The sequence below is a fragment of the Melanaphis sacchari genome, unplaced genomic scaffold, assembly GCF_002803265.2.
Source record: "Melanaphis sacchari strain LSU unplaced genomic scaffold, SCAv2.0 Contig12_pilon_pilon, whole genome shotgun sequence".
NCBI classification, from domain to species: Eukaryota; Metazoa; Arthropoda; class Insecta; order Hemiptera; family Aphididae; genus Melanaphis; species Melanaphis sacchari.
The window spans coordinates 1,108,658-1,124,929 of record NW_020270527.1 but is presented as its reverse complement, the minus strand read 5'-3'; the positions used below and the strand labels follow the sequence as shown (position 1 = coordinate 1,124,929).

Genomic DNA, 16,272 nt, shown 5'->3' with positions numbered 1-16,272 from the left:
TTTAAGTTAAAAAAAATAATATTTTCGCAGTAAAATTCTTCTAAAAGACAGTGTAGACATACACGACTGATGAAAGGGAATATTCCATATTCCTGATCTTCATAAGAACAATCTAATTTATTACATAGTTTATCACTTTATCACTTTATCAACCATATACCAACATTACCGCGGTCTTAGAAGATATCTTCTAAGGCCGTGATCATTACCATTACAGTTGTATAAAATAGTAATATATAATAATATTTTACATACCTGTAAGTAACGGTTAGTAATAATCACGGTATTTTAAGACCATGGTAGTAATTTTCGATTATCATACCTCGAGTATTATCATTTTCCAGACAAGTGCTTATCACTCCATAGAGTCTATATCATAAGTTCGTATGATAGTAATTAGTAGTATGATTATAGTGAAATGTGTATGTATTTCATGTATCGTGGAATATGAACAATACTCTGAAGTATCCCACTTTGAAATATTAAATTAAAAGATTCTATTCTTAAAAACACTCTGGAACACTGTACCTAGTATAAAAATCCTGCTGAAAAAGTAAAGAAAAACCATGATGCGTTTAATCAAACCAAGAACGACGATGATAAAATCATGATAAACGATCAAGACATCCAAACCAATGTCAAGAAAGATCAAAATAGTATAAAGAATACCAAGTTTGACGACATTTTTCAGACCTCTTGTAAAGTAATCAAACATTCAGTCCATAACAAAAGTGAAAGCTCAAATACGGATTATAGTAACACTAATATTACAACTGTTTCTGAAGGCAATGACATTATAAATAAGAAAGTAGCGATATTCATCAAGAAAGTATTACACAATGAGCTACCAAAAAACAAGAAGCAATTTTCATTAGTTTTATTGGCAAAAATTTATTTTAGAAAAAGTATATTTGTTGAAAACAAATAATAGATTAGTTAATGTTTGTTGTTAGATACAATCCAGGTAATTAGGTAAACTTTCTCAACTTCATTTTGAAAAGAGGTCATAAAGAAAAGGGCAGAAATTTTTAGCTTGAAATCTCGTAATACAAAACAGAAGAATAATAAATCAATTTTAAAAGCTTTACACCGCTTCTGGAAAAAAAATTCCAAAAATTAACTAAATATGTTAGCGATATTAATGACTACTTAGACACCCTAGTCAGGATGTCAAACATTGTTGTTTAACATGTTAAAAATGTTGGAACTTTGAATAAATCTATGCCCTGCAAACAACAACCCTCTGATGTATCATTGTATAATTTACCCAACAAGAGAACACACTAATTATGTGTATCTTTACTCAATTCCAATGCATTCAATACAATCAGTATTATGTGCAGAATTGATTTTCATCTGACCTCAAACATCTTAACAATAGAGCTCTTGTTGAACTGAGTATAATGTATATCACCTAGAACACCGGTGCTGCTATCCCCAATACTCCCATCTAACTATTGGTTATTAAAATAATTAGTTCATTATAAAATGTCTTTAAATTTGTGTTATTGTGAATGTAACTTATATACTTTTCCTATAAGAAGGAAATATAATTGCTAAGATATTTTGTAATTTAAAAATTGCTTATAAATACTTAATATTTTGTATAATTTTTGTGAATTATGATAAAGTAATAACTGATAATTAATTTGTAATAAACTTAAAATGGTCTTATACTTATCAATTCATGAAAATTAAAATATACATGAAATACTAATATTAAAATTTAATACATACCTAGCCTATAAGTAACTCGGAATATAGAAACTAGATATTGGGTGCTAATCCTTTAGTTAGCTTTCAGCCTTGTTACACACGAACGAACTAGTACTAAATTAATTTAACAATTGTCACTAATTCTAAACAAACACATTGTTTTAAAACCTGAAAACATTTATTAAAACAAAAATATACAGGTTTTAACTTAGATTAATCAAATTTGACACTTAAAGTACAACAAAATGTATGTCATCAAATTAAACAAAAAAAAAACAGATTCAAACATATCTTATAAGAAATATTATTCTATACCTTAGACCACTAGTTTTTCATTTAGCATCTGTTAACATATACGCGTTTAAAACTTGCTTACACCCTAGTAATTTTTTTTGATTAGTGGTTGACCTCACATTAAAAAATGTTTTAGTTCTTGAGAAAAATCTTATATCAGGGGTCATTAATTAATATTTTTGAAAGGCCACATTAGAAATCTGAAAATGTTTGCAGGTCATTAAAATTCTAAGCATTAACATATAATAAGTAGATATTATTTCAAAATTGGATGTAATGAGGAAATTATTTTTTTAATTATCTTCTATTGTTTAAAACAGTAAGAACAAAATTAATATTACAAATAATTGAAAATATTATTCTTTGTCTGCGGGCTGAATAAAATTTGTTCGCAGGCCGCTAGCTATTTGAAAACCCATGGCTTATATTAAGTTATTGTACTCTGTTACAAATCTTGAAAATAAATTGTTATTTTAATAATAAAACTGAAAAGCTTATTTTCAAATATTTAAAATAAAATAATAATTACCTGTTTTTTTTTTTTTTTTATTACTGTACTTCTGTCAATTGATATGTAATATCCATACAAATTTCCCATTTGTTAGTAGGTAATGATATGAATATTTGTCAAATTTGCTTGGTGTAGTATTTAAAAAAATCAACTATATACTGACTTTTAATTGAAAAAAGGCCACCTTTTAATAGTTTTTGGTACAGACTTAAAATCAAGTCATTAAGTTGTATAAACAACATTTTCTTCTAATTAAGAACATAATACATAGTTTTTGTACAGACCCGCTAATTATGTAAGATGTTAAATTTAATTTAATTCATGATCTTTTCTTCTGCAAAGATTATGAGTGCATAGAGTAGATAGGATCAATATTTAGATTTGTTCTTTTATAAATTATTCTCAGAAATTGTATCAAATGATAAATGTATATTCAATTCAATTTTGATTTTTAATGAAAGCACGTATGTTTTTAAATTTATTTTATGAAACTACTATAACTACAATTAAATCAAATTTTAATGAATTGTTCATTCGAAATAGACTAATAGCTAATACAATAAGATTTTTAAGTCTAATCCAAAAATGCATTTAACCCTGACCTAACTTCAGACAGAGGCTAAGTATTGTTGAAGTGGGGATGAATTTAAAACATTGTAACTAACAAAAAATAAAAAATCTATTCTATTATGATGACCACAATTACTCATTGAAGACATGTAAATAAATAAAACACATTTTTTATTTTTATTTTTTTATTATTTTGCATATATTACACATGCTTATCTCTTACCCTAACTGGTTTCAAAACGAAAAAAATGAATATAATATAGGTACATACAAATTCAAGGAAAACAAGTAAAAAATGAAGTTATCTACTATGAACTCGAAAAGGAGTAAATTGTATTAAGAACAATTTCCTTAAAAAAAAAAAAAAAACAATACACTCATTAAACTAATTCAAACCTTTAGTTTTAGAAAATCAATCAATTATGTAACTCAATTTAAAAATTATTATATACAAAAATCATGTTTCCTAAGCAGTTATAAAAAAAGTGAAAAACTTGAAATATAAATTCCCAGTTATGACTAATAATTAATTATTAGACATTAATATTAAATGTACCACAGAAAATTAAAAATAAATAAATATATAATAAAATACTGAACACCCCATATAAATCACATGAAATTAATTTATCATTAAAATATTATGAACTGATTACGAAAATATAAAATGTTATAATATTATCATAGTGCAAAACTAAAAAAGTTATCTCTCAGTATTTAAAAATAAATATTATAACTAAACATTAAAGCTATATATCAAAAGAAATGGAAATAATTGTTTTCCTGATTACTGAGAAATGAGGATACAAATTAAAACTAATAGCAACTAGGTTACTGAAATAATATTAATTACCTCATTACCTATAACCTAATTGGTATATTAACAATGTGTACCTATTTGTTTTTTAATAACTTAATTAAATCTGATTGTGAATGTAGTAGTAGTAATAATCTTTCAACAGGAGAATAAGTTAATATTTTGTAAGAATCTTTATGTGATCAATAAAAAAATATTATAGTTCATCGTAATATTTTTAACATAAATAAGAATTAACATAAGTGTAATAAGAAAAATAATTAACTATCCGTTGGTTCCAAACTCCCAGGAGCTTACAAGTATTACTGAACTTTTACAATGTTTAAATTTTTAAATTAATTTTTATAAAAAAACATAATTTTACTGTTTAAAAAAAAAAGAATTAAAATTGCATTTTACTTTTAATCATAGTCAAGCGGTGCAGGCGGGCAATATGTTGTATGTTTCTGGTTCTTTGGGCCTAGATGAGAAGACGTTGAAACCGGTCGAGGGTGGAGCAGCGGCTGAGGCTAGGCAATCGCTAAAAAATATCCATGCGATACTTTAACATGCTGGCACTTTGTTTGATAAAAGGGAGAAAATAAAATTTATATGCTAACATATGAAAAATGCTTTATAACAACACTACCAAAAATTTTACTTTTAATGCCTAATCCATAAATTAGATACTAATTATAAATGGGCTCTATTAAAATTAATTAGATAACCACAATTCTCGATTTTGTAAAATATAATACAATAATACAAGTTAATTTAGGTCAAGTAAATCAAAATTTAATAATAGCATATTTCTGAAGTTCGGACAAGAAATGTTAAGTAACTTTAAGTCTTATCTTTAAATTTTAAGGATTGAGTTTTTTTTTTTTTTAATATTAATTTAATACATAATTCAAAGAGTCAAATATTAAATCTTAACTAAATTTTGAGTCAATTGTTTTATTTTTTTTTTTTTTAATAAATACATACAATTTGATTGCTCAATAAAAATAAAGTAGTAATATAGTCTATCCATTTAAAATTTGTCCTTTGTTCTATATAATGATACATAATTTTTTTTTTATACACAACCCACAAAATGTTTATATTAGAGGTCATCGCTCATTTTCAATAACACTTTTAGTCATTTAGTTATATTTAATGGAGACTCCTACAAAAATATCTCAACCTTCAGCTTGCACAAATTTGCTTTAAGGTTACTTTAAATAACTGATAATTTTAAATAAAAATCATTTAAGTATGTTATTAAAATACTTTCAATAATTATCAATTTTCACGTTAATGATATAAACACTGATCAGTCTTAAACAAAACTTTTAAAAATTGAGAACATAAATATAATACTCAAAAAATCCAACTAATTTCAAGGCATTATACTATTAACAACCGAGAAATCATCAAACAAATGTACAATGAAACTATGAAAATTTTATAATAAGTTTTATTTAAAATCAAAACATACCAAGTATTAAAATGTGCACTTATCATTTTTGTAAATTGGATTATTGAAATAGTCATGTCACTCAAACACAGTAAAATGAAAAGGAAAAAACTGCTTAAAGATAAAAAATATTGGATAGTTTTCAATTAAAATTTTTTTGTTTTTATATAAGTATTTATATATAAAAAGAAAAAAGAAAATTTGAATCGTTTTAAAACGCTGTATTTCACTTGTTTCAAAGTAACTACTCACAGATACAAAGCATGTCTACAGCAGATCGGCCACATTTTGTGGCATCTCGAGCACGTGAGTGTTGTAAAACGATTCAATATCCTTCATAGCTCGTTTGTCATCTTCAGTGATAAAATTAATGGCGACTCCTTTACGACCAAAACGGCCAGAACGTCCAATCCTGTGAATATAGTTCTCACGATTGGACGGCAAATCATAGTTGATAACCAGAGATACTTGTTGTACATCAATGCCTCGCGCCAACAAATCAGTGGTGATTAAAACACGACTAGAGCCCGAACGAAATTGACGCATAATTAGCTCACGTTGACGTTGGTCCATTTCTCCATGCATAGCAGATACGGTAAATGATTTCAAACGCATATTTTCAGTCAACCACTCTACCTTACGACGTGTGTTACAGAAAATCACAGCCTGGGTGATACTAAGAGTGTCGTACAAATCACATAAAGTGTCAAACTTCCATTCTTCTTTGGTAACGTTGATGTAAAACTGTTTAATACCTAAAAATAAATAATAAAAAATAAAGGAAATAGACTTAAAAAACTTAGAATGATTATATATACCTTCCAATGTCAGTTCTTCTTTTTGAACAAGAATGCGTACTGGATTACGCATGAAGTGAGTACTCACATCCAAAACGTCCTCGGGCATTGTAGCAGACAACAGAATGACCTGAATATCTTCTTCGAGGAACTTGAACACCTCTTTAATTTGATCTTTGAAACCACGAGACAACATTTCATCAGCTTCGTCCAACACAAATATCTTGATAAATTGAGTTCGTAGTGATTTTCTAGCAATCATGTCATAAACACGACCAGGAGTTCCAACCACTACATGGGATCCAGTATCCAGCTTACGCATGTCATCACGAACGTTTGTACCACCAATACAAGCATGACAATCTGCTTTCATGAAGTCTCCCAAAGCAATCACTACCTAAAAACAATGTTATATTGTAAAAAAATCAAAATCTAATCAAACAAATAGAATTACTTTTTGAATCTGTTGAGCCAATTCACGTGTTGGTGCCAAAATAAGAGCTTGGCACTCATTCAAACTTGTATCAATTTGTTGTAGAATAGAAATTGAAAAAGTAGCTGTCTTGCCAGTACCAGACTGGGCCTGAGCAATGACATCATGTCCCTTGATGCATGGCAAAATTGCACGTTGTTGAATAGCTGATGGCTTTTCAAAACCATACCCATAGATACCACGCAACAATTCTTCTTTTAAATTCATCTCATCAAAGTTATCCACCACCTCTTTCCAGTCAGACTCAATAGTTCCACCGACATCCATGCCGGGCGGTCCCGAGTAATCATTGGTTTCGCTGGGTGGTCCATTTTTCGTCTCATTAGCATTCATTATTTAAAATATTCTGAAATCAATTAAATTTAAATTAATAACAACAGAAAATGTTTAAAAATAAAGTACAAAAAATTACACAAAATAATATCATGTAAAACAAAAATCATTCAACTGAAAAAAAAAAATATAGGAATGTGTTTCTCAAGTAAAATTTTTTATTTATCATTTGATATATTAATATTTTAATAAATTACAAAATCGAAAAAAATACTAATTTAAAATTAATATTGTTAAAAATGATGATATAAAATAATTTGATTATGTTTATGCATCTTTCAAGCTTTATATAATTGGTGATATAACAAAAATAATACACAAATTCAATATTAATAAAAATTAATTTAACTAAAAAAAAAAAAAAAAATAGAAAAATTATACAAAATATATTTAACAATGAATTATTATTATACCTAACAAATTAAGTGATCATCAAATACCTAAAACTATCCATTTGATTTGATACCAATAATTTATCTATTTAAATAATAATTTTTAATTTTAATAAGTAACTTTCCAATAACTTTATAATTTATAATTAAACCCAATTTTATGGTTTGTAACTTAAATTTGAAACTTATCTTTTTAAGGTTCTTTTAATTTAAATAATATGTATATACTCAGGATACATACTTTGTCTTAATATTAAAAGAAAATCATATTAACAAACAATACTTGCTAAAATGATAAGAAGTGATTGAAGTGGGCTAAAACCTAAAGTTTAACTTTAAGAAATGCAATAAAAATAAAAAGTAGGTAAATAATAGATATTATAAAAACCAAGTACAAAGATTATATTGGCCTTGAATAAATCTAAGATCTCTTAGCACATAGTTAATAACAAATAATAACATTAACAATATTTTAATTAAAAAAAATTATGAATAAGAAACACTATTACAAATACATGACATTAATATTTGTAAGATACTACTAATGTAGAAAAATAACGCACATATACTTTATACAAATTAAATATATCAAATATACAACAGCAAATATAAATCTTTAAAAGGCTGGACTTGAAACTTAAAAGACCAATTATTTAGCAATACAAGCAGCCTTAAACACAACAAACTACAAATACACTAAACATCAAAAGTGTAATACCGACAACAGTGAAGTCTCTTGATGCTTTGATCATTAAAGACAATCATATAGGCATAACACATTATCAAATGCGATCGGACGACTCAGATACCTACACCGGGAGCCTAACCTAAAAAACCACCCCATCCTATAATATAGTTTCATAAGGGCGCCTGCCCAAGGGCGGTCCCCACGTGATGAACATCCCCTATAACGTGGGGCGTTGAATCCACGGAAGTAAAAAATATTACTAGTGACTGCAACCCGAGCGATCACAGCCAGCGGATGACGGGATGCTTAAGCTCGCGCGATTGCACGACATCGTCCATGATGTGGTCGTCGGAACCAAACCGAACGACCACCACCGACTACAAGTCGGCGGACGGAAACGATGCATTTAAAAAAATATAACGCGCCAGCGTTAAAATAAAAACGTGAAAGTGTACTTACAAACTGCAAAAACGATATAGTCGCAAAACGAAGAAATGTATCTAAAAAGAACACATTTTGACAATTGAACAATATAGAAAACGCGTAAAGTACATGTGATTTGCCGAGAGGAAATCGGAAGAGAAAGAAGCAGATAGGGTGAGCGACGGTGGATAGCGTACAATCGACGAGCGTTTGGTGAGGTTAGCACGCAGTGTGACCACGCGTCGCATCAAAAACAGCGATCGATAAAAGAAGTGCGTGCGGCGGGCACTCGCATCTATTTTTCTTATAAACCGCCTGATAGGACTTTCCCTACATGCCCGACCCATGGTCATCATACACCTCACACTGGTTGGCGACACTGGACGGCACGCGCGTCCATCACACACTGCAAGCCTGGCTGCCGCTGCCGCCGTTGTTGATAAACAAAAACGCCATAGCCGACCGCACCCCACCACCCGACAACCGTGAGACGCACAGACCACTGACGCGCCACGGCCCACCGACATACCTACCGAATACGGATAAGATGTCAGAACGCTGTATCGCGCCACTTTTATCTCTAATGACTAATAGTCGCGTCGACGTTCTTACCAATTGCCACTGCTAGGCATTTACTATGATTTATAATATTATGCCTTTAGTTATTTTTTCTGCCTCGTGGATTTTGATCTTTCACCCGCCGGCCATGGTACACTAACACTACCAACTCGAGTCTACTTATTTAACACAATATGATTATCACACCTGTCGTGTTACCGGTCAATGTTATAATTCATTTTATATTTTTACCATTCGTTCGTTCAACCCATTTTACTGATCAAACCCCATCGTATAGAAACTATAGACTCCTACCTACGCCGATCCATTTTTTAGAAATAGTCGTTAGACTTGAAAAATTAATTCTTTATTTTAAATCTAGAACATTACAAGCATTTAATAATATATTTATAGTACGTAAAGTAATAGTGATGGGACTGATAAAAAATTTAACTAAATTTCTCGCATGAATGTTGGTCAATGATATTATACTCATGTATCTTTTTTTAATAATAATCTATTTTATTAATATTATAATCACCAATGAAATATATTTATATTTTACCGGTGGTTAGGTTAATATCAGTGACTTATGGAATTTGACATTTAAAAATATTGCTCTAATTTTTACTTATTTTTTTTTTATTTTTTATGTTACTCTTGTCTCTTTTATCATAATAATGATAGAACGAATCAAATGTCATACATAATACTAGTAATAACCAATAATCTCTATTATAATAATATTAAAAATTAAAATTAGGCATCCATTTTCTATATCATAAATAAATAAAAGTTACATAATAAATTATTAATATATGATTTAATATGATTTATTAATTTCTCAAAATTGACACCACACAATACACATACACATACATATAAGATATAAAAATTACTAAAATGTAATAAATATATTATAATATTAAAACCAGATTTGCTATACAGTATACATTATGTGAATATATTTAATATACTATATAGAGACATGTAGTATTATATTATTTAAATAATTATAACCTATAATATGTTTATATAACTTGATGTTATTTAAAAAAAAATTTCAAGAAATATTTGTACATTTTACTTCTTTGAATGAAATCTATCATACAATTTTAATTTTATATTCCTAAACTTAATATTTTTCTAAATATTTCATTCTAAGAAAATCAAATTTCGAATAAGTATAGTTTATTACAGTTATAACTTTTAAGTATTTAAAGTTTGTACGAATGGGGAAGTGAACCAATATTTTGGAAGTAGATACTTCTCTACGAGTGAATAGTAGTCTATCCCACCCATCTAAACTTTAAATATCTACTTATAAGTTATAACTAATTACGTAACTACTCATTTGAAATTAAATTTTTGGAATATGAAATTAAAAAATTAAGTTATATTGTTATGTTTCAAAAAATTAAGACTTAAAAAATAATTATGATAAATAATTGAAGAGATATAATTTTTTTTCAAACATTTTATTTTGATATAATATAAATTTATAAGTAAAAACTTTTTCATAAAATTACAACTTTTTGAAATAAAAAGTATGAAATAGATATTTAAATGGATTATTCTATACGAATATATTATATATTTTTAAAAATAATTTGAAACTAATTGTATTAACAAAGTTTAAATGAAAAATAATTAAACAAGTATATTAAAAACTACTACAATAGTATTCTGACGGAGTCTGCACGGAGGGATACAGTATATAGTCAGTAGCAATAATCGAATAGATGCATATAATATGTTTAAATATCTGAGTTGTGACATGAAAATAAATAACAACTGTTAAATGCGAATCACTCATTGAGTTATATTTAAATAATTAAATCATACCACACAATTCTACAGAAAACAGATAACCTTATATTTGTTCAAAATTCAAACAAAAACAACTTTATGCTTGTATTTAAATTATATATTTTGCAAAACAATTTTTATTTAATTGTTTACAATAAATTATAGAATTAATTTAAAGTACCTATTTATTTTACAGCCATCTAAACAATAGAGCCTCTTAAATCCATAATAGACGAGGTAGTATTCATAATTTATAAAACGATTTCAGAAGACGTATAATATCATCTAAGTTCTTTAATCAGACAAAACTAACTGATACTAAAATTTTTGTTTCTATAGCAGTTTTTATAATTTATTTTTTATAATATTAAATACCGATTTTTGTGAGTGGATAAACAATAGATGACCATCAAAAACCGTATGCATACTCATAATTATAAAAACTATTACTAAACATTAAAAATGTAGGTATTAATTTAATGAATAATGATCATTTCGTAACTTTCGAAGATTGGCACTACTATGATGAATATATTCACGATAACCTGTAGCACGACCGTATGTAATGACTTTACAGAATAAAAGTTAATTTTTCAATTTTGTTAAAAATAAATAATAATTGATGAATAATAGGTATATTGTAATTACCTACATTAAATTATTTTATTTGTGCATACCTACATTTTAGATCGTGCAGATTTATTACTATACATAGGGTACCTATTTACATTTATTCAAAAGAAACTTAAATTTAACCAACGTAATATTTTTTTAAGTAAATGGTTTATTTAAATAAAACATAAATTATACATAATATCTAAATTAATGTAAACACATAAATGCATAACAAATATTTATTTATTTGTATTCGTTATTATATTTTTCAGTTATTAAAACCACAGTATTGCTGAGTGATATTAACAATGCCAAATTTGTAAACGAAGTCTATCAAGAATGTAATTATAATCATATTTTTATAATTATTTAAAAATAATTTTATTAAGTATCTGGTAGCAGTATTAGTTGTCCAGTACCTAGCATTGCTTAAAATTGTATTAGTTTATTACGTAGGTATAATAGGTTATATTATTATTGCTTTAAAGCATATTAATATATTATATAGGTATAGCTCTAATATGATCTTTACTTCATTTATTAAATTTATGTTTACGTATCTAAGAATAATCTACAGTAACGTCTCAAGTATTTCCCCAAGAGAGTGTTATGAAAACTTTAATATTTTTGTTTTAAAAAACCATAATGAACGATTTTGTTCTCAAAATTTACTGATTCAATGTTACACATTTTTTTTTGATTGATGTTAATAATAATTCAGTAAACAATAAGAATTGTTCAATAGCCACATTATTTTCAACAAATCATTTATAACTTAGCAGTTAGCAGTAAATATTTTTTACAAATATAAGTCAATTACTTTATAATGTAAACTTTCAGCCATCATATAGAATTTCAAAAACATGTTTTTGAATCTCTGCGAAAATATGTATTTCTTGTCATAATAGAAAACGTATCCATATTTTAATGTTATGAAGTACTTATTTTTGGCAAATAGACAACGTTTATCCAGAGTGTGTCGTGAATAGTCACGATAGGAAAAACTTTTAGAACCCTTGATCTACTGATGGGCATATGATTTCATACAATCACGCTTACCCACCCCCTTTTTTATACTTGCATACTTTTAGCCTTAATGTTATATTTTAAAATACTTAGAACATTTATATACCAACCGTTTAATGAGTATCCTGTGACGATATAGGTACACGCTTAATTTTTTAAATAAAAACCACTTTTTTTTTTTTGTAAATTATGAATCAAATGATTTTCTTTTTGAAGTTTGGATGTATCTAATTCGAAATATACGTAAGAATAGTAAGAAGTAGTGTTTCATGTTATAATTTAGTCGCTTTTCGCTATTGAACGATACATGAGCATGAACCGATGACGCTCACTCAACAACAGCAACGACATTATGTCGCAACCCGGACGCGTTTTCGTACTCGAACGTCGATCGCGGTACACGGGTCCTATGATCGCATTTCGCTGGTGCGCCGCCACTCCTCTCTCTCTTCGCGCTGTATAATAAAATTCGCGATGCTCAAACTTTCAACCGATTCGCTTTCATGGGATCCTGGTCCACGATTGCCCTATTTGACGAAACGTAACGCTCATCATCTGACCAAGTCGCTTGTTTTAATATTCTACTATTTTACCGCAGTTAACGTAGACCGTAAGACCGTAGTTTATTATTATTATTATCATCATCATTATATTATACATAACGGTGACAAGGTCAAAACGATTTTTAGGATACTATAATAACTCAAACCATTCACTGTTCGGCGAGAAAGCGAGTGTATCTGGCACTGTTTAAATTATAAGCGCGGAATAAATTGAGTTAAAAAATAAAACCGAAGAACTTGCTTTACTGTATAGTATACGTACCTAATCCATAGGTGCCATTAAAATACCATTTTAATTGAATTTTCATGCATTTTAACTAAAAATGTATTTATTTATTTCCGTGATTTTGACTAATGTAAAAATGTAAACATTAAAAAACTTATAGAAAAAAAAAAAACAAAACAAAATTATGCAAAGTTTATACTTTATAATATAATATTTGTAAATAGTCAATCGCTGGTTGGACAACTTACTCAATTCTATCTTTATACAAGCAAACAAAGTAGGTACATAAAAATAATCGACTTTGACAATATTCACAAATTTTATAAAATAGTATATTTTTATGTTGTAGTTATCGTAATTTTTAATAATTATAAGTAATAAGTATTCATCGTCTATTTTAAACTAATTATAAGTGTATGACATGTGTCGGAAAATCAAATGTCGGCTATCAGTATGTCATGATCATGAATCATGATAACTTCACAAAGAATTCAATTAATGTGTTATCAAATTTTTAATCACCAAATGGCTGTTTGCATAGTGACATTGATTGAAAATAGAGAATTGTCATAGTAAAACACGCATAAAGTACTGTACTATACGTGTATATAATATGTATGAATGTATGATAAAGAAATACAGCAAATCAGCCTTAAGTCGAATAAAGACCACACCAGTCGCACCTTGGAAATCGTAACTTTAGGTATTTGTAATTAAAATTTTTTCCATTAAACTATTGCACAATTGCAGGTAGATAGGTATAAAGTAAAAATTTAAATTTAACAATCTTTACCAATTTATCATCCATAAGTTAGTGCACAGTGCACACTGCAAAGCTTGCGTTAAGGAATTTTTAGAACAGTAGTAATTCAGTCTCTGTCATGTTTTTGGGATGAAAGCTATTTTGCGCTCGTTTAACAATCTGCAGACATTAGTGTATGGCGTGTATGCATAAAAGCTACTAGGCTAATTTTTACTTATGTTACTACATATTTTAAACTTTTTCAATACCTATTACAAATTAAAATGTAATTAATTCTTTTATTTTAAAAGCCTATTCATTGCAGATTGGCCTATTGGAAATCGGGAATCTTCCCGTGGGGCTGTTTCTCATATGAACTACTATAGTACTCGTATTATAAAATTATTACAAAAAAAAAAAATAAATAAATAATAATAAATAAATATATTTTTGTATAATAAGCACATAAAATATTACAAAAATAAATATGTAGGTATTATTTTGGTACAATTATTATCAGAGGTGTACTGGGAGAATGGATAAATTTTATAAGTTATTGGTTGTATATATATTTATATTTATGAAAAGTCAAATCATTACACAAATAAAAGTGATATATTTCATTAAAAACTGTAATGTAATATAATTAATACTTAGGTAAACTGTAATAAATTATAATATATTATATTATATATGAATTGAATAATGTTTTTGAGTTGTCAGGTATGCCTTATTTGGTAACAGTTCATTTGACGTTCCTATCAGTTTATTGTGGTCTGGAATAAAATTCCAGTGTTTTTACCATGTTTTTATTATCCCTTTTCAACTTCATTCATCAAGTCTTTTGTTAGGATTTTAAAATAGAGTTGGTATAGTTGCGGATGTACCTAACCGTTTCATAGTTTCATACTTATATTTTTTTATACCATGCCAATAATTAATATTGTAAACACCTATATAATAAAATTTATTGTTGTTTGTTAATTATTTTATTTTCAGTTATAAAATAGCCGTATCCAGCAGATCTACTTATCAAGTAGGTAGCTAAATTACCATTGGTAAGACATTAATAATCTATTTTATATTAAAAACTTAGGTTATATTTTCATAATTTATATTTAAACTATATTTTTTATTTATTTATTTTTTGCAAAATACGCTCGTGGAAATCGAAGTGATCGCTATTGTCTAATAATGTCATTTGCTACAATAATCTATAATTTCCGAAACTATAATTGCTATTCTAATAAAGCGATTATAAGATATTCATATTATATAGGTATTTTTAATGTCTAGTACGATTTGGACAAGTAGATAGGTACGTTTATAATATACATTTTGATCTTAAGACTAGGTATAAAATTAAAATTGTAGTACGCATCATATTATTATATGTTGTATAATGTATTGTGTATACCACAGTCCACAGTATAGCAATTTTATAGAAACTCGAAACATTAATAAGACATATATTATATCTATATCTTTATTTATTTTATTCTAGTACAAGTTATAAGTTATAACCCTAGTCCTTTATTAGTCATAACAGCACTAGTCAAGAAACTATTTTATCATGATATATATTTACAATGCCGCACCTGGGGATTTGGGGCCTTGAGGGGCCTAGGTGCAAGTCAAATTTCACATGTTTTAATATAATCAATTAGTGTCAAAGTCTTGGAGCCCCTCAAATAAAATGACGAGGCCTTTTTAGACTTTGGGGGTGTAATATACCCTTAGTATCCAGCACCCTTGCTAGTCGTGGCATTGAATATTTATAGGATGATCCTGTTGTGTACCTGATATCTTGGACGTATGGGATAGTAATAACTAGAGCTGTGCATTTTTAGGAAAATAAATTATGTTAAGCTAATCATACCTAAACGCTTTGAATTAGATACTAATGAATTCAGTTTTGAAACTATTATTTTGCATTTTCTCATTTTTAATTAGATACTTTTTTCGATATTTTTAATAATTTTCTTAATAAAAGATATCTTTATTAAATTATGATTCTTTTTTATACTGTAAGTTATAGTGAATTTAATACTAACTTTTAAAGATTTTAGTAGCCTAGAACCCTGCAATAGTAATCAACAACTAATAAATAATGATACTGTTTTAGTAACTAATCTAAACTTTACTTGTATTTCACAGAATATAATTAATACTTTGATGATCTTGATCCTGTTAACTTATTATATCCTATTTAAACCTTATATTAATATCAATACATATAATAAATATATAAAAATGTTTTC

At 27.4% G+C, this 16,272-nt stretch overlaps 2 protein-coding genes across 3 annotated transcripts; one reads left to right on the top strand and one right to left on the bottom strand.

Annotated features, from left to right (window-relative positions):
• The first annotated feature begins 404 nt into the window (after positions 1-404).
• LOC112591241 lies at positions 405-1,441 on the top strand. The gene is made up of 2 exons (XM_025334998.1): positions 405-464; positions 533-1,441. Exons 1-2 carry the CDS (start codon positions 405-407, stop codon positions 926-928), a joined length of 456 nt encoding a protein of 151 aa, XP_025190783.1. The 3' UTR covers positions 929-1,441.
• A 2,663-nt stretch (positions 1,442-4,104) lies between these two features.
• On the bottom strand, positions 4,105-8,645 carry LOC112591155 (eukaryotic initiation factor 4A). 2 transcript variants are annotated; one of them, XM_025334869.1, is made up of 5 exons: positions 8,509-8,645; positions 6,598-6,982; positions 6,165-6,540; positions 5,599-6,101; positions 4,105-4,428 (listed from the first exon to the last, which is right to left on the bottom strand). In XM_025334869.1, the coding sequence occupies exons 2-4, from the start codon at positions 6,967-6,969 to the stop codon at positions 5,614-5,616; spliced, it is 1,236 nt and encodes a 411-aa protein (XP_025190654.1). In that variant the 5' UTR covers positions 6,970-6,982; positions 8,509-8,645; the 3' UTR covers positions 4,105-4,428; positions 5,599-5,613. The 2 variants fall into 2 exon arrangements, with proteins under 2 accessions (XP_025190654.1, XP_025190652.1); XM_025334867.1 differs by lacking the exon at positions 4,105-4,428 and having other exon boundaries at positions 5,547-6,101.
• Positions 8,646-16,272: the final 7,627 nt, after the last annotated feature.